Source organism: Chiloscyllium punctatum, chromosome 14, assembly GCF_047496795.1.
Source record: "Chiloscyllium punctatum isolate Juve2018m chromosome 14, sChiPun1.3, whole genome shotgun sequence".
Taxonomy (NCBI): Eukaryota; Metazoa; Chordata; class Chondrichthyes; order Orectolobiformes; family Hemiscylliidae; genus Chiloscyllium; species Chiloscyllium punctatum.
In genome coordinates this window covers 42,408,972-42,428,316 of record NC_092752.1, presented here as the reverse complement: position 1 = coordinate 42,428,316, position 19,345 = coordinate 42,408,972, and the positions used below count along the sequence as shown (strand labels likewise).

The window sequence follows — 19,345 nt, the reverse complement described above, 5'->3', positions numbered from 1 at the left end:
ATGAACACCAACTTGCCACGAAACGACACGACCTTAGTAGCCACATATGCAGATGACAAGCAACATGAATTCGACTGGGACAACGCTACTATTATAGGACAAGCCAAACAGAGAACAGCCAGGGAATTCCTAGAGGCATGGCACTCATCCACAGATTAAATCAATAAGCACATCGACCTGGATGCAATATACCAACCACTGCAGCAGACAGCTGGAAGCGGCAGATTCAAACCACTATAAATGCCAGAGGAAACATCACAGAAGCGCTTCACAGGAGGCTCCCAAGCACTGAGGATGTCACCTAGACAGGGGACGAAACGTCTGCAACACAAATTCCCAGCTCGGCGAACAGAACCACAACAACGAGCACCCGAGCTACAAATCTTCTCTCAAACTTTGAATAAAAAAGAATGGTCATTTAACACTGGAAATCTGTTCCTCTCTGTATTCAATATGATCTGGCCGATTTGCAACATAACTTCATACACCCAGCTTTTCCAGGTACCATAACACTTTTGGCTAACAAAAATTTATCATTCTTTTTAAAGGAAACTGGTATATCATTAATTGCTATTTATAAAAGGAACTCCAATCATCCAAGCATGTAGAAGTGCTTCCTCATTCCACACCTGAGATGTTTTTAGTCAGAAGTCACACGACACCAAGTTATAACTCAACAGGTGTATTTGATATCACAAGCGTTTGGAACACAGCCCCTTCATTACCAGACAAACGAATTGCACTCCAAATGCTTGTGATTTCAAATAAACCAGTTGGGCTGTAACCTGGTGTTGTGTAACTTCTGACTTTGTCCAACCCAGTTCAACACCGGCACGTCCACACCACGTGATGTTTTTAGGCCAATATTACCATTCCTAATGTGTAGTATCTAGAAATTAACACTGTAGTCCAAATCTGATCTAACCAGTGCTTTCTACAGCTGAGAAATTACCTTCTGCCCACTTTTATGGAAGGGTCAGTTAGCTCAGTTGGCTGGATGCTGGTTTGCGATACAGAGTGACACCAAAGCATAGATTGAGGTTACCATGAAGGTTGCATTTTCATAACATCACCCCTTGCCTGAGTTGTGATGATACATGTTTAGCTACAACCAGTCATTTCTCCAATGAAAGATCATTCCATGATCCTCTGGGATTACGGTGACCCTTGGCTCAGTTAGCTGAGTTGGTTAGGTACCTGGATTCCAATACAGACTGATGCCAGCAGCAAGAGTTCAATTGCTGGATCGGCTGAGTTTACCCCGTGGACTCTCCTTTTCAACCTCTTCCCATCACCTGACCCTGAAGTTAAACAACTCGTCTTTATCTACTGAGATTGTAACCTTGGGACTTTGGCACCTGTTCTGTTCCAGCAGATATTATCAGAAATCCAATTAGCCTTTTTGATTATCATCTTTATCAGTTCATGACATTTTTATGGTCTATACAGATCTCCATATGTTTTTGAATCTTGACTGCATCTAAGGTTTTTTTCACTTAGAAAATACTTGGTTTGTCCTTGTTTTAGATCTTTACATTTATGTATGTTGATATCTATTTGCCACTGAGCTGACCCCTATCTCGACATCTTAAGTCACTAATAAACAGAGAATTGTTGAGCCCCCAACAAAGATGGCAGATTTTCTTCACTTTCTAAATCCCCTAATCAAGATAATAATTTGTCTTGAATTCCATGAATTTTAACTTTATTGAACAGTCTCTTATGGATTTTGCCAAATAACATTTGGAAGATCGCACAAATAAAAGATTGTTTTTATTTTCTGTGTTACTTTAGTCACCTCTTCACAAACTCAATTGAATTCATTAATGGCCCACACTTTACAAATCGATTTATAAGCCAGCTCTGATTATATTTTTCCACTGTGAATCACTGTATCCTTACTTCTAGGTCATTAATTTCGAGTCAATAAGTGTGGCGCTTGAAAAGGCACAGCTGGTCAGGCAGCATATGAGCAGCAAAAGAGTTGACATTTCAGGCCTAATCCTTCATCAGGATTTCATTCATTTCCCCTGACACCGTATTGATAGGCTAACTGGTCTGTAGTTTTTGGGTTTCCTCTCCCTTTCCTTAATAGTGGGATGACATGTTTGGTTGGATAGATGGGAGAGCAGCTTGTTCAAGTCTCTACATTACTGCTTCAGCTACAAGACCTGATATTGGTGATCCCATGGGTGTTCTGTTGACCTGTTTGTAGATTTTGTTATTCATTGTATATAATTAGAAATATGCACCACAAATTAAGTGGTTCATTCAGTAGCTTTCTGTGGAAATGTGCCAACATAACATGAACACAACAAAGTTACAAACTAGTTTTTGCCTTTGCAATTTGACACTGGTAAAGTAATAATAATAAAAAACAAAGAGTTAACACCTTTTCAATGATGGCAATGGTGAAAAAGACAAACATTGCACCAGAATTAGGCCGTTCAACCCATCGAGGCTGCTCTGCCATTCACTCATGGCTGATGTGCTTCTCTAACCCACTCTCCTGCCTTCACCCCATAACCCTTGATCTCTGTCTTAAATATGGTTAATGACTTGGCCTCCACAGCCCTCTCTGTCATTGAGTACAGCTGAAGAAATTCCTCCTCATCTCCATTCCAACAGATTTAATTGGTAGCAATTTTGTCTTTGAAATCCCTTTTCAGTTGGAGATGGTGCTTGTCCTGGTTCCAATTTCCACAGTGTTCCTTTCACCTCAAACGAACAATTCAGTTATGTATCAAAAAGCTGTTTTTGAATTCTTGTAACCAGTTGGTTTGCCTGGAGTCTACCAATAGTATCTATATGCATTCTTAGGGGGAACTGGTAAATCTCACATCATTGACAATACTGGTTCCCCTTTCAAGTTTGACTAGAATCCCCTACCAAAAAAAGTTACTGCCCTTGATTCCACACCACAGCTTAAAAGGTATTAAAAGTATCTCTTGGGAATTGAAAGAACTGCACCTCCACAGTTTACCATTGAGTTTTATTGGTCTCTCTTCTGAATCATGACAGGAGACTGTTGGACACCCCCAAGAAATTTCAATCGGTCTTTAAATAATTCTCTCCCTTTTGATTAAAGTTCCTTTTTCGAATCAAATTCTAGAGGTCAGTTAAATGGCCCAATAGATTTTCTGGTTTCTTTTCCTGCTGCAATTGAAATTCAACCCTCATCTCATTAAAGGGACACTTGCTTTTCAGTCTAAAGACCAGTACTAATCAAATTTACTTTAAATCAGTGCATTTATGACAGACAGCCAAATGTGACCAATATTATGACTTAACGCAATATCTGAACAGACTTGAGGGTAATTGTAAAAATTTGCTTTACTCTCAGATCTAGACTATGTTTTTGCACACTTTAGTGGCATATTTCTCACGAGTACTGTCTACTTTCTGATCTATTGTGCAATAATGAAGAACAGGCCAAAGGTTTACCCAAAAGCAGTACTGCCAGGTAAGAAGTAGAATGTCATTGTACACTGTCTTTTATTTTTCCATTTGTCAATATTTTAACAAAATCTTTAATACAACTTTTTGTTACACGATGAAACAATTAACTAAGGAGGTGAAATTATCAACAGTAACATACTTATTTATCAGGTATTCAAGAAGTTGGTCAAAGAGGTCAGTTTTAAGTAGTGTCTTAAAGAAATTGGCAAAGCACCCAGTAAAGACAGGATATAAACAGGTTAAACAAGTGGATAAAACTTTCCAGATGGAATACAATGTGGAAAAATGTGAGGTATTGCACTTTGGCAGGAAGAATAGAGGAACTGAATAAATGGAGGAAGACTGCAGAAAAATACATAACGGAAGGATTTGGGACTCCTCACCCATGAATCACAAAACACTGTCTTCCATGTTCAGCAAATAGTTGGGAAGGCAAATAGAATGTTGGTCTGTAAAGGAAATGAAGTAGAAGAGTATGGTGGTTTGCTAAAACCATAGAAAGACACAAGATAGACCTCAGATGGAATACTGTGAACAGTTTTGAGCCCATTATCTATGTTAGTATTGGAGGCAGCTCAGAGAAGGTTCCCTAGTTTTTTTTATTCACACCTGTTGTAAGCTAAGCTATGAATCTGAGTTATATTGATAAGTTATATGGTAAAGGAAGTACTTGTGGTGCAATGGTGGCATCCCTACCCTGACCGAGAGGCCTGGGTTGAAGTCCCACCTGCTCTGAATAAAATCTCTGAACAGGATGATTAGATAAATAGATAGGAGGTATTTTAGTGCTGATGCTACTAGTGCTACCAAAACTTTTTAAACAAATTAATAGACATGAGATAGTATTCAATGTTTATTTAATATTTTTCATGTAAGATGGCCATCCCTGGCAAGAGCAGCCTTTGTTACCCATCCTGATTTCCCTTCAGTAGATGGTGGTGTGCTGCTGCCTTGAACAACAGCAATTAACTGGTTTAGCTACACCCACAATGCTGTTCGGAATGAATTTCAAATTTTTGATGCAGTGTCATTGAGGAAATGGCAATAAAGTTCCAAGTTATCAATGTGTGTAGCTTGGAGACGTACTTATACAGGGTGGAATTACCATGGATTTGCAGTCTTTGTGCTTCTAAATGGTAACAGTTGTGGTTTTGGAAAGTGTTCTCAAAGCAACTTGCAGTTACTACAATGCATCTTGTAAATGGTACATACTTCTGTGACTGTGTCAATGGTGGAGGTAGGGGTGAATGTTTAAGTTGGTGGAAGCAATGTTAATCAAACAGGCTACTTTCTTTGGATAGTGTTGATCTTCTTGAGCTCATCCAGGTGGTTGGAGTGTGTTCCATACTAATGTATTCCATATCTGGTTTGTGCTTTGTTGATGACAAACAGGCTTTGGGGAGTCAGGAGATGAGTTGCTGTGCAATTCCCAGTCTGAATTACTGTTGTATCCATCTATACTTAGTCCAGTTGGAATCATAGAACCCCTATAGTGTGGAAACAGGGTCTTCAGCCCAACAAGTCCATACCGACCTTCTGAAAAGTAACCCACCCTGACCCATTCCCCTACCCTATAACTCTACATTTACCGCTGACTAATGCACCTAACCTACACACTCCTGAACACTGTGAGCAATTTAGCATGGTCAATTCCCCTAACCTGCACATCTTTGGATTGTGGGAGGAAACCGGAGCACCTGGAGCAAACCCACGCTGACACTGGGAGAATGTGCAAACTCCTCACAGACGGTCGCCTGAGGCTGGAGTCAAACTTAGGTCCCTGGCACTGTGAGGTAGCAGTGCTAATCACTGAGCCACCGTGCTGCCCAATGTTTCTCCTCAGTGGTAACTCCCAAACATTTATAATGAGAGATTCAACAGTGCTATTGCCATTGAATATCAAGGGCATGGTTAGAGTCGGCCTTGTTGGAGAGGGCCATTGCCTGGTAATGTGCTCTTATTTCCTGGATGTGCTTCCAGCAAACAAAATTGCATATGTCATGTGCAAAGTCTCCATAGACCCCAGATTACATACAATTCATGCTACCAAGATAAGCTAAATAGACATTAAAGATGCTTAACATGTGACATTCCCATTATCTTAAGCCTTATTAAACATTGGTATCATTAACGTATCACTCCATGAATAACATATTTTGTCACAATTATATAGAATATAAAGCAGAGCAACAGGCTATTTGATCTCACCAGGCCATGTGTGTTATGATTGAGTCTCCTCTTTTTGCATGCAAATTTATCATTGCAGCTTTTGGTTTACTTTTTGCTCATACTTTTCTCGTTGTCCCTAAAATGCAGCTATACAATTTGCTTCAACTTTGTGGTTGTAACTCCCATATTCTCACAAGCTAAAAACAAAGTACTGTGGATGCTGGAGATCTGAAACAAATACAAAGTGCTGGAGCAGCTCAGTAGGTCTGATAACTGCAGAGAGAGAGAAAACAGTAAATTTAGAAGAAGTCTTCAAACAGCGCTCATTTTGGACTCAATGTTAACTCTGCTTCTCTCTCCACCGATTCTGCCAAACTTATTGAGTTTCTGCAGCAGTTTTATTCCACATTCTCTTTGAGTAAAGAAATGACTTCTGATTGGTTTGTGAACTTCTTGATGATTAGGTGGCATGGTGGCTCAGTGGTTAGTACGGCTGCCTCACAGCGCCAGGGATCCAGGTTTGATTCCCCCCTCTAGTGACTGTGTGAATTAGATAAGATTCTCTACAGTATGGAAACAGGCCCTTAGGCCCAACAAGTCCACACCAACCCTCCGAACAGTAACCCATCCAGACTCATTTCCCTACCCTATATTTACCCCTGACACTGCACCTATTAGTATGGGCAATTTAGCATGACCAATTCACCTTTCCTGCACATCTTTAGATTGTGGGAGAAACTGGAGCACCCAGAGGGGACCCATGCAGACACTGAAAGAATGTGCAAACTCCACACAGTCGCCTGATGTGGGAATTGAACCCGTGTCCTTGGCGCTGTGAGGCAGCCGTGCTAACCACTAAGCCACCGTGCCATCATTCTTGATAATCATCAAGAAATTCACAAGTGAATCAGAGGTCATTTCTTTAGCCAAAGAGAATGTGGAATAAAAGTGCTGGAGAAATTCAACAGGCCTAGCAGAATCTGGGGAAAGAGAATCAGAGTTTGCACATTTTCCCCATATCTGCGTGAATTTCCTCTGGGTGCTCCAGTTTTCTCCCACAATCCAAAGATGTGCAGGTCAGGTGAATTAAACCATTGTCTTCGAGTGAATGTTATGAACTTGCATTATTTATTAATTCTGTGAATGTCCCATTAAGAGCGGACTTCAATGAAATTACAATACTGGTTATCAAAATATGGATAAATGTTTTGTGACAAGATGCTGAAATATGTGACATCCTGAAAAGAATATATACAATTTTAGCCCAGGCCCACTGTCAGAACGATATATGTTATTACTGTACATGATATTTATAAAAACTTAAGTAGAAAACAAAGGCAAAACTAATACGCTATTTTCTTTGTCAGGCTTTGTTTCAGGTGTGATGTGGGCCATTGCAAACTGCTGCTGGTTCCTGGCCAATGACTTCCTCAGTGCAGTCGTTAGTTTTCCAATAATCACCGCTGTAAGTTGATCAGGTCCTAACCTTATGCTCTAGATTGTGGGGATGTACTCTTTTTTTTCCCAAAGTCATTGCACCTTGTTTCACTAATGTTTTTCAATCCATACAGCTTTGTGTCATCTGAGGGACAGTTTTGACATAGTATCAATTTCCCAGTTTTGTTTAAACAATTATCTTAACACACTATGCATTTATATTTCCCAGTTTTGTTTAAACAATTATCTTAACACACTATGCATTTATATTTAGGTGACAGTTTTCAGAGCATTTGACAATTCAGCAATTTTAATTCAAAGCACTAACAAACTACAAAGTTAACATTTTACCAAAAAAAGTACAAAAATAGCTAAAGGTAGTGATTTTGTTTTTGTTATGAGCGATTATGGTCTGGAATGCACCGTCTCAGCAGGTACTGAAGGCAATTTCAGTGATGGTTTTCAAAAGAGAATTGCAAATGCACTTCAAGAAAAGGCATTTGGTAATAGAGTAACTGAATTGGCTTTCCAAAGAGCCAATATCAACTTGAAGAATTGAATGTGCTATAACAATCCTGTGATTCTGAGGGCAAAGTTTTAGGGGATCTGGTGGCAAATTGGAAGTGGGAGGGGGATGATGGCAGATCCCTGTGTGGTTCTTCCAACAGTTAACCTCATCAGCTGTCTGCAGAGAGTATGACTGAAATGGAGTGCTCCTATTTGAAAAGGTGTTGTCCTAGCTCACAGAAGCCATAGCAGGAATATTTCTTGAGAAATTCATCTCCGTGACAGGTTCAAGTGGCAACAGAGGCAGCATGGGAGCACACTGGTTAACATTGCTGCCTCACAGCACCAGGAACCTGGGTTCGATTCTGGTCTTGGGTGACTGTGTGAAGTTTGCAAGTTCTCCCTGTGTCTGCATTGGTTTCCACTGTGTCCCCCTGCTTCCTCCTAGAAGGCCTAGAATTTGTGATTGCATTGAAGGTGAAACTCTCAACTGACAGCACCCTGTATGGTCTGCAAGGATGAAAATCTGGAGGTTGCTGATAGTGGATCGCATCACCTTCACAGGGTGCATGGCCATAGGCTTTAGAGATGAAAGAAAAACAGAATCAGTGAGATATTATAATTGAAAACAATTCTTACGGTGAAAGCTTTGAAAATGTGAAAATTAAACTGTGTTGAATGAGGTGCAAAAGAGTTTTTAATTATCTTAATTACTGATGAATAACCTTTTGGGTCAATTTTATAGTCTGAGTTCATTCCCTCAGACTAATGCTTGAAATTTGATGCTTTTTAAAATCAAAATTGATTTTTCTTCAGTTGTTAATCCCATTTTTTGTCCCACTCATATTTCACATCACTGTTATTTCTTCTATAATATAATTGTCACATTCCTGTGTGACCCTACTCTATACAAAAATCATTCAATACAAATAACAAAAGTGTTGGTCTTCTAATCATTTTACAAGCTCAAATTTTAGAAACAGTATTTCCTATACAGCCAATTCGCATTAATGATAGACATGTTATAGCAGAACTGACCAAGTAAAATAATTAAAGTAAGTTGTATTCCATGTTCTTATTGCGCATGCTGTAGGAATTCCCTGTAAATTCAAAATCGAATCATAACAATAGACCAGGTTATCTCAAACCAGTGAATCCTTGTGGGCATTTTTTCCTGAAATCAGCAGTACATGTCATTTCTTTACAGCTAACTGCAAAATCTGAACCAAAATCTCTTAATGTTTGCAAATTTAAGTTTGACTGTTTAGCCCCCTCTCCCCACCTTACAGTCAACCTCAAACTGACACCCCTGTCCCATTTCTGTCCATTGAAAAGGAGCTGGCACCTTACTACTTAGAAAGGACTAGAAAAACAAAATTATGCACTCAAGTTCTTATAGTATTAGAAGTTATTTTAGTATCGAGGTAGTCTGGAAGCTTCATAACCTTAGATTACGGTCTAACCTCAGTTATTGACTCAACCAATGTACTTGGAGTCAGAGGGCTGTTTGAACAATCCTGATAAATATTTATAGATGTTTACATGACAAAGAATGACATCTTGAGCATTTGACATCAGAGGAATGAGTAGGCAGAATGATGTAGCACAATTCTTCAAGGCACTTGCACCAGCTGCTTTCATACATGATTTCACGAGGTTTATGACCTCAAGTCACCTTGAAAAGGATTTGCCAAACTTGAGACATTTTTTTAAAAACTTATTCAAATCTGCAATATCTTAAGAGGCATGATAAGATACTCAAATGTTAGTAGTTATGATAAATAGAATACAGACACATTCAGCAATATTTTCAATTTTTTTAAAGGAAGAGTTGTAAATTGAATGTGTTTTAATGTGGGATATTAATAAAAACTTAAAATACAAGAGTCATGCCAATTAATTAGCATCAAAATGGGTTTGGGCGATCAAGGTTGAGAGCCATGCTTGAATCCTTAAATAACCACAAACATCCCAGGCTTATGAGGAGGGTGTGAATCTTGACTTCAAGCTCTAAAAGGGCTCCAGTTTGGTTGATGAATAGACTCATTTGTCTTTGTTTCATTAAACTAACTGGATGTCGATCTGAATGCTGAACAGAGGCAAGAAAGTTTGCATCCTGAAGCTCACCCATTTCCCAGCAAATCCTCCTGTGAAGAAGCAGGATTCCTTAATATGACAAAGTTTCTGATCCAAACATAGCCAATGGAATCAAAAACTGATGACGATGGAGAATCTCAGCATGTCCAACATCAACTGTGGAGGATTGAGAAGAGTCATACCACACTTAAAGCATTAATTCTGTTTCTCTCCACAAATGCTGCCACTTCTGATGAGTTTTGTTTGTTTCAGATTTCCATCATCTGCAGTATTTTCCTTTTATAAGAGCAATGAAATAACTGACAAAGGTTCTTGTGAATATTATGATTTATGACAAGGAGAATTTCAGAAGACTGTGGGTTTTAAGGCTCTTTGGTTGGAGAGCTGTCTAGAATGATAAGAAATTTGACTTGGGTATGGCCTAATGCTTATACTTGTATAAATATTTGAATAATTTTCAAAACAAATTTGATTAATAATATTTAGGTAACTTTAGTGGTTATTAACCAATATCATGAAACTGTTTCGTTTCTGTGCATATTTTATGCATTTTGTGTATTCATATTTGTAGATATTATAAGCTAATACTTCAAGAAGATTTTACAACAATGGAAAAATAATTTAATACTGTACATTGTAATTAAGGACCTTCATACTGAGCCCAGCTGGAGCAAAGGTACTTTTTCCAGTCCTGGACATTTATTAGAACTGAAACTGGATACAATAATTCAATTAATTTGAATATTCGTTGGAAGTTATCAAATGATTGTTTTGCTTTGCAGCATCAAAACATGTGGTGCTGGAAAAGCGCAGCTTTACAGATGTGTCCACTGAAGTAATTCTTTCAGCTCTGAGTTTAGTTGCAACACTGAAAGGCAACTGATCTTTTGTTACACAACACTAAATTGCTTACTATATCTAAAGGGATTTAAATTATAATGTTGGGGAAAAGGAGTCTTGTGATTTACTAATGCCATTTTTAAGAGTTGTGTACTATTGCAAATGTAGTTTCATTTTCTTGACAAAAAGACTGCTTTGTCAATGAAAATCATATACCGTTGTATAAATACGGCTTTTTTCTTCAGATACCTGGTTTCATTGCTGCTTTATGGGGAGTACTTGTATTCAAAGAAATAAAAGTAAGTGTTTATACTGTTTCTACATTTTTTATTTCTATAGTTTAATGAAATACAGTAACTTTGTAAGCTTTGGCTCAGTGATCATAGTCTTGTCTAATGGAGAAAATAGCTTCTGGTTTCAAACTAATTCATAAAATGCATTTATTTAGTTAAAAATCAGACAGTACCAGGTTATTGTGCAACAGATTTATTTGAAAGTAGAAGTTTTCGGAGCACTGCTCCTTTGTCAGGTAAATGAATGATAACGGATGGTGTGGTCAGTCTTGTCAAAATCTGTAGAAGAGCACATAGGGTAACTAATTTAACTTCACTATTTCAAAAAGGTGTTGAGAGTTAAAACATAAGCAATTTAATTTCAGATGACCTCAAGTTTACAGTGGATAGTATGTGGGAGAACAGCCAAGATGTATTGGAAAAGTCAGTTCTATAAATGAGGTCATGAAGGAGGATTTTGGCAGTAGATGAGCTGGGTAAAGTTGTGCAATGTTACACTACTGTAGTGTTTTCCAACCTCCCTCCTTGAAACAATGAAAGAGAAAGAGATGGTGTTAGAAAATTTGGTTGTAGCTTAGAAACAGCACAGCATTAACAGTGAAGTTGAAATACTGCTAGTCAAAGTGCAGGCTTTGGTAAATATCAGGCTTCCCTGAGGAGGGCGAGCAGGGTTTTGGTATGTCAAAGTAAGATCTTCCCTTTTAATCCAATAATAACTAGAGGAGTAATAATGGCAAGTTAATGAAGTGCAATGTTCCTCCTGCGAAATGTGAGAGATCAGGGAAACATCAAATGTCCTTGATGACTATGTCTGCAGGAAGTGATCCTGTGGAGTGGCAGTTGGACTCACTGAGGAGCATACAGGAGGCAATGTTTTACAGGAAGGAGTTTCAGGGATGTGGTCTCACCAAAGATAGATGAGTGGATCGCCAAGATGAACAGGCAGGTAGGCAGTACAGGATCCCCTGTGGCTCTTCCCCACTCAAAGAAGCATACTGTCTGAAGGAGGAGTTAGCCTCTCGGACGAAAGCAACAGCAAGGAAGTGTAGGCAAGTGGTTGTGATTGGGGTTTGTATAGTAAGGACCACAGATTGGCATTTCTGTGGCCATGTGTGAGACTCCAGGATGGTGTGTTGCCTCCCTGGTGCCAGGAGCAAGGATGTCTCTGAATAGATGTGGGATATTCTGAAGGGAATGGTGAGAAGCCAGAGGTCATGGTCCATATTGACATAGGGAGAAAGATGGATAAGATCCTGCAAAGGGATTTTAGGGAGTTGGGTGTTGATAAGCTACTGCAAGTGATTGTCTGGCTGCTGACTGATAAGAATAAATCCAAATGAGAGTAGTCCCATGCAACTGAGTGACAATGCACGGTATAGTCAGTCATGTTAAAATCTGTAGTCAGATCAAGAAGAGCATGTAGGGTAACTAATTTAAATTCATTATTTCAAAAGGGTGTTAGAGATAAAACCGAGGATTACAGATCATTTGCGTGATATCGTTAGCCTGGCTAACAATGACTCAGTTGTTAGCACTGTTGTCTCACAGCGCCAGGGACCTGGGTTTGATTTCCACCTTGGGTGACTGTCTATGTGGAGTTTGCACATTCTGTCCATGTCTGCATGGGTTTCCTCTGGGAGCTCTGGTTTCCTCCCACAATCAAAAGAGGTGCAGGTTAGTTGAATTGGCTATGCTAACTTCCCCATAGTGTTCAAGGATGTGTAGGTTAGCTGCATTAGTCTGGGGTAAATGTGGAGCAGAAAGTGAACGGACCTGGGTGGGTTACTCTTCAGAGGGTTGGTGTGGACTTGTTGGGCTGTTGCCACACTGTAGGGATTCTATTCTATCGGTAGTGGGACAAACGGTAGAGTCTCTTATAAAAGGATCAATAGCAGAAGATTTAAAAACAGTGACCGAATCAGACAGAGTCAACATAGACTTACAAAATGGAAATCATGCTGGGCAAATCTACTGGAATTTTCTGAGGGTGTAACTCGGCGAGTTGATGAGGGGGAGCCAGTGGGTGTAGTTTACTTAGATTTTCAGAAGGTTTTGATTATGTTGGACCCAAGAGATTTGCATGTAAAATTAAAGCACATGGGATTGGGGGTCGTGTACTGACGTGGAATTGGGGGTCGTGTACTGACATGGGAATTGAGGGTCGTGTACTGACATGGGATTGAGGTTTGTGTACTGACATGGGATTGGGGGTCGTGTACTGACATGGGATTGGGGGTCGTGTACTGACATGGGATTGGGGGTCGTGTACTGACATGGGATTGGGGGTCGTGTACTGACATGGGATTGGGGGTCGTGTACTGACATGGGATTGGGGGTCGTGTACTGACATGGGATTGGGGGTCGTGTACTGACATGGGATTGGGGGTCGTGTACTGACATGGAATTGGGGGTCATGTACTGGCATGGGAATTGAGGGTCATGTACTGGCATGGGAATTGAGGGTCGTGTACTGACATGGGATTGAGGTTTGTGTACTGACATGGGATTGGGGGTCGTGTACTGACATGGGATTGGGGGTCGTGTACTGACATGGGATTGGGGGTCGTGTACTGACATGGGATTGGGGGTCGTGTACTGACATGAGATTGGGGGTTCGTGTACTGACATGGAATTGGGGGTGATGCACTGACATGGGTAGACAACTGATTGTAAGGCAGGAAGCAAAGTCGGAATAATTGGGTGTTTTTCTGAATGGTAAACTGTGATTAGTGGGGTGCTGCAGGGATCAGTGCTTAGACACCATACATATTTAGATATTGAATTATCTTTAAGTTTGTAGAAGACACACATCTGGGTGGGAAGGTGAACTGCGAGGAGGATACAGTGCGATTTGAACAACTTAAGTGAGAGGGCAAATGCTTAGCAGATGAAGTATGATGTGGATAAATGTGAGGTTATCTGTTTTTGGGAGTAAAAACAGGCAGATTATTGTTGAAATGGTGATAGATGGGAGAAGGTATAATGAGACCTGGGTATCTTTGTACACCAATCACTGAAGGTAAGCATTCAGTTGCAGCAGGCAAATAGAAAGTTGGCCTTCATAGTGAAAGGACTCGTACAAGCAGTGATATCTTGCTGTAATTGTAGAAGGCCTTGATCAGACCTGGAATATTGTGTGTAATTTTGACTCCTTATCTGAGGAAGGATGTTCTGGTTATGGCGGGACTACAACAGAGGTTTAACAGACTGGTTCATGGGATGGCAGGACTGACGAAAATATAGAAAATGGAAACAGGAGTAGGTCATTTGGCCTTTGAGCCTGCTCCACCATTCATATGATCGAAGCTGATCCTTCAGCTCAATAGCCTGTTCCCACATTTCCCCCACTACCTTTGATCTCTTTAGTCCCAAGTGCCATATACAACTCCTTTTTGAAATTATACGCTGTTTTAGCCTAGACTACTTTCTGTGGTCACAAATTCCACAGGCTCACTATTCTCTAAATGAAGAAATTTCTCCTCGTCTCAATCCTAAATATCCTTAGACTGTAATTTATGAAGAGATATTAGATCAGTGAGGACTGTTCACTGGAGTTTAGCAAAATGAGAGGGACTCTCATAGAAACCCATAAAATTTGAACAAGACTAACAGGATAAACAAAGGAAAGATGTTCCCATTCACAAAGGAGACTAGATCCAGCCTAAGGATGCAAGGTAAGCCATTTATGAATGAGATGAGAAAATTCTTCACCCACAGAGCGGTGAGTCTGTGGAATTCTCTACCACAGAAAGTAGTTGAGTCCAAAACTTTGAATGTTTTCTAGAAGGAATTAGATATAGTTCTTGGAGCTAATAGGATCAAAGGGTTTGAGGAGCAAGCAGAAAGTGAGTTTGATGATCATATTGGAATGGTGGAACAGGCTCAAAGGGCTAAGTGATCTAATCCTTCACCCATTTTCTTTGTTTGAATGAATCTTTGCCACAGTGACCTAGGATGTTATTTGTGATTTGAAAAGAGTTGTTTCATAACTGTTAGAGGTGACAGCCCGATCAGAATTCAAATGTGAAATTCCAGGAACAGATTTGGGAGGCAGCAACATGTTGAAGCCATAATGGATGCTAATTGAGAATAATTATATTGAATATTCAACCAAGTATTGGGCCTTTTCTCTCTCTAGATTTTGTTCTCATTTTAAAGTTGATGTTGATTTATTGATTCACACCTCCAAAGAAGAACTAACACCTCAAAGATGTGCTGCAAAACGGGTTCAATTCATTTGGCATGCTCAAAACATTGTTTAGATTAGATTAGATTACTTACAGTGTGGAAACAGGCCCTTCGGCCCAACAAGTCCACACCGCCCCGCCGAAGCGTAGCCCACCCATACCCCTACATCTACATTTACATTTACCCCTTACCTAACACTATGGGCAATTTAGCATGGCTAATTCACCTGGCCTGCACATCTTTGGACTGTGGGAGGAAACCGGAACACCCGGAGGAAACCCACGCAGACACGGGGAGAACGTGCAAACTCCACACAGTCAGTCGCCTGAGGCGGGAATTGAACCCGGGTCTCAGGCGCTGTGAGGCAGCAGTGCTAACCACTGTGCCACCGTGCCGCCCACTAAAGTGTTTAAAGTGTTACCTTAAAGTCAATCAATTTTGAGATAACTAGCTCATTTGGTTCAAAGAAACATTTTTGTTATTAAGAGAATAAATCTGAAAAGAAGTACTTTTTTCAGAACTTACTTTATAAATGTTTGCTATGATCCATGAACTGTCCAGATGTGTTAACAATTAATTGTGTGTAATGCTTGCCAAGTGGCCATTAACATCATATTGTTTTGAAAGGAAAATATTTTGGTATTGTTTGTTTTAAAAGAGTTTGTTTCAGAACAGCATACGAACTGGTGGCTCTGTATGTTATACACTAATTTACTGCACCTTTGAATTTTAGGATGTAATCTTTCAATCAAATGTCTTTGGTGATTATGTTATTGAACACTAAATAAATCAGTGCAGCTTTTGAATTTATAACAGCAATTACTTCAAGAAGCATACCAGGAGATCCCTCGAAATATCTGGATGCTTGGTATGGGCAAGCTAAAAATAAATAAATAAGTTAATTAGGAGATGAATTTGTAAAATAGGAGAAAAATGTAAAATACATAATACATGCTGAAACAAAACAGGAATATTGCAATTAATGTTTTCTAAAGCTCAGACTTGTTATTGTTTGAGTCATATTTTTGAGAAACCTGAAATGAACAATAAAGAATTCTTACACAGCAAATTTTGTGATTAACTTATTTATTAGTGACTAATATTTTTATTTAGTGCCACAATAAGTGTTTTCACAGTAGAAGTGCAACTGGTAAGAATTGATTTTCACAATTTTCTTTCCCCACAGGGATTGCGGAACTATATTATTCTTGGCATAGCATTCTGCACTATATCAGCAGGAGCATTAACAACTGCATTTTCCAAGGTGTAGTTACAGAGAACGAACCAGAAGATGGCATCATTGTGAAATTGGTTGCTTTTGGTGCTTTTAAATATTGAAATGGTTTGGATCAAAGTTCTGCTTTTGATGTTACCACAGTCTCAGCTACTGTGCAGAGTCTTGCAACAGCTGTTTATACAGCTTCCTAAAGAAGTAAGCCATGAAGTTGCAGAAAATTTGATTTAAATCCTTTTTATGAGTCTATAATTGTTTCTAATTGTGAACATTTACTGACCTTCATACTGTTGTTCTAATTCAGAAATACGTAACCATTGCCAGAGGTGCTTTACTTGGAATCGGAATTACTACAGATAAGAATTTCTAATTAATAAAACATTGTAGTATAGCTTGTAAATATTTAATTCAGTTACAGACCAAACAAGGACACCAGGAAGTGATTAAGACTTAAGAGTCATAGAGATGTACAGCACGGAAACAGACTCTTCTGTCCAACTCATTCATGCTGACCAGATATCCCAACCCAATCTAGTCCCACCTGCCAGCACCTGGCCCATATCCCTCCAAACCCTTCCTATTCATATACCCATCCAGGTACCTTTTAAATGTTGCAGTTGTACCAGCCTCAACCACTTCCACTGGCAGCTCATTCCATATACGTACCACCCTCTATGTGAAAATGTTGCAGTTTAGATCTCTTTTATATCTTTCCCCTCTCACCCTAAAACTATACCCTCTAGTTCTGGACTCCCCGACCCCAGGGGAGAGACTTTGTCTCTTTATCCTGTCCATGCCCCTCATGATTTTATAAACCTCTATAAGAGCACCACTCAGCCTCCAATGCTCCAGGGAAAACAGTCCCAGCCTATTCAACCTCTCCGTATAGCTCAAATCCTCCAACCCTGGCAACGTCTTTGAAAATCTTTTCTGAACCCTTTCAAGTTTCACAACATCCTTCCGATAGAAAGGAGACCAGATTTGCATGCAATATTCCAAAAGGGGCCAGTACTTGTGAAAAATTAATTTGTTTCTTCCTTTGGCAGAATTCTCACTTCTGAGCTTGTAGGTTCAAGTCCCACTCAGATATTTGAGCGCATAAGATTAGAATGGCACTTCAAAGCAGTGTTAAAGGTGTACAGGCACTGCCTTGGGTTCCTCTTCTGTACTGACTAACATGTAGTGATCAATAAGACCACTGTAACACATTATTGCATTGTGCACAATATGTACAAATATGTGGGTGAAGTCTCCATGGTTTTTAGACTGTAGGTGTGTAAGTTCATTCTTTTAATTAGCACAAAATAAAATTCCAAATTTCATTGTCTTTTGGTGAACATTGGATAGTGCATTAAGTATAACATCAGCTCAACCACTCATTGAATGCCAAATATAGCTGAACTGCATTGACCATTATCTTTTTTTTTGTCACTGTCTTCAGTGGAACTGGACCTTTTTCAGACTCAGACTTGTAGTTCTCCCTAAGCTGACCTTGTAGCCTCAATTACCTCGACCTCAAACAACACTTTGCTTGCTTCATCCATGCTGTTACTGAAGCTGTTATTCATTTACTTCTCACAAGTTGTGGTTGTGTTCCTGAAAATAACAGCTTTATGTGAAATAATTTTAAAGTAAAATATTGATTCGTACTTGAATCAATGTTAAAATGCAAGTTAGGATCTATAGGGCCTTTATTAGCAAAAAAAGCTTATTCTACTTATACCCTAAAGTTGAAAAACCGCACCACTTGTATTTGAAGTGCTAAGTTCCTAAATTGGCAAATGAAATAGCTATTAAAATAAAATTTAAATTATTAAAGAAAAATTTAACTTCCTACATGTAGTACTTAATGTAGTTGTCCTTCCAAAAGCGGAGCCTTGGCCTTGGTGCCTGGGAGTCTTTTGCTCATCGGTTCTGCAGACCTTGCTGAGGCCATCACTTGAATCGTGCCTGCACCAGTCAAAAACAGCCATCTATTTATTCTAACCCCATTTTCAAACACTTGGCCTGGGGCCTTGTATACCTTGGCATCTCGAGTGCTCATCTAAATACTTCCTAAATGTTTTAAGAGGTTCTGCCTCTACCACCCTGACAGGCAGTGAGTTCCAGATTTCCATCACCCTCAGGATGAAAATGTTTTTCCTCATATCTTCTATAAATCTCTGCCCCTCACCTTAAATCTATGCCCTTAAGCAGAAAAGTTTATTCCCGTCTATGCTATCCATGCTCCTCATAATTTTATAAATCTCAGTCATGTCCCCCTCAATCGCTTATGTTTTACAAAAAACAACCCAAGTCTGTGCAGTCTGTCTTCATAACTGAAAGTCTCCAGCCCAGGCAACATTCTGGTCAATCTCCTCTCCACTCTATCACATCCCTCTTATGATGTGGATTCCAAAGTTGCATACAATACTTTAGCTGTGGCATAACTAACATTTTATGCAGTTCCCACATAACCTTAAACTCTATGCCTCAATCAATAAAGGCTACATGCCTCCTTAGTAACTGGCCTGATACATTAAGGGACTTGTGTAATGATATATAAGGCACCTCTGATCCTCGCTGCTTCCCAGGACACTACAGTTAATCAAATATCCACTTCCCTGTTTGTCCTGACCATGTCATGCTGTTGCCTTGTGGTTTTTTGGAAATGCAACATCCTCTCTATCTGGTTGCCACAGTCTCTGTATTTCCCTCGGGCCTCTCCTTGGTGGAGGTGATTGTCTTAGCTAACTGTAGGGCCTTTTTCCTGCCCCTCCCTTCTTTGTGGAATGATAGTTAAAGTGGCAGGGCTCCTGTGGTGGATTGTGCTCATATCCAATAGTCAGCACAGGCTACTGCTAAGCTTTGACTAGGGTGGGGATAGTGCAGTGGTTGTCCACAATTCTAAGCTGGATGGGCTTCAGAAGTTCCTGTGTATTTTTCCCTGCTGGGGTCAAAGGTCTGCCATGGGAGCCCTGCAGTTCCAACTGTTGCCTCAGTGTGGAGGGGTGCTGCTGATCTCAACCGTGAGTAGCATCCTCCCAGCTTGGTGTAGTGACTCCACAGTTACTGAGGAGGGAGGGAAGTAGGGGGTTGGTGATGGTGGAGTGGCCTTTTGAGAGGAGGGGTTAAACCACCA

General features: G+C 39.8%; 1 protein-coding gene across 4 annotated transcripts in view; it reads left to right on the top strand.

Moving 5' to 3' along the window:
• The window catches only part of LOC140485760 (transmembrane protein 144-like), a 74,840-nt gene extending 57,294 nt beyond the window's left edge, over positions 1-17,546 (top strand). For all 4 annotated transcript variants that reach the window (XM_072584264.1, XM_072584266.1, XM_072584263.1 and 1 more), the window contains 4 exons: positions 3,344-3,463; positions 6,996-7,093; positions 10,755-10,808; positions 16,177-17,546. In XM_072584264.1, the coding sequence (XP_072440365.1) occupies positions 3,344-3,463; positions 6,996-7,093; positions 10,755-10,808; positions 16,177-16,260 (356 nt within the window). In that variant the 3' untranslated portion in view covers positions 16,261-17,546. The remainder of the gene's footprint in view (positions 1-3,343; positions 3,464-6,995; positions 7,094-10,754; positions 10,809-16,176) is intronic.
• Positions 17,547-19,345: the final 1,799 nt, after the last annotated feature.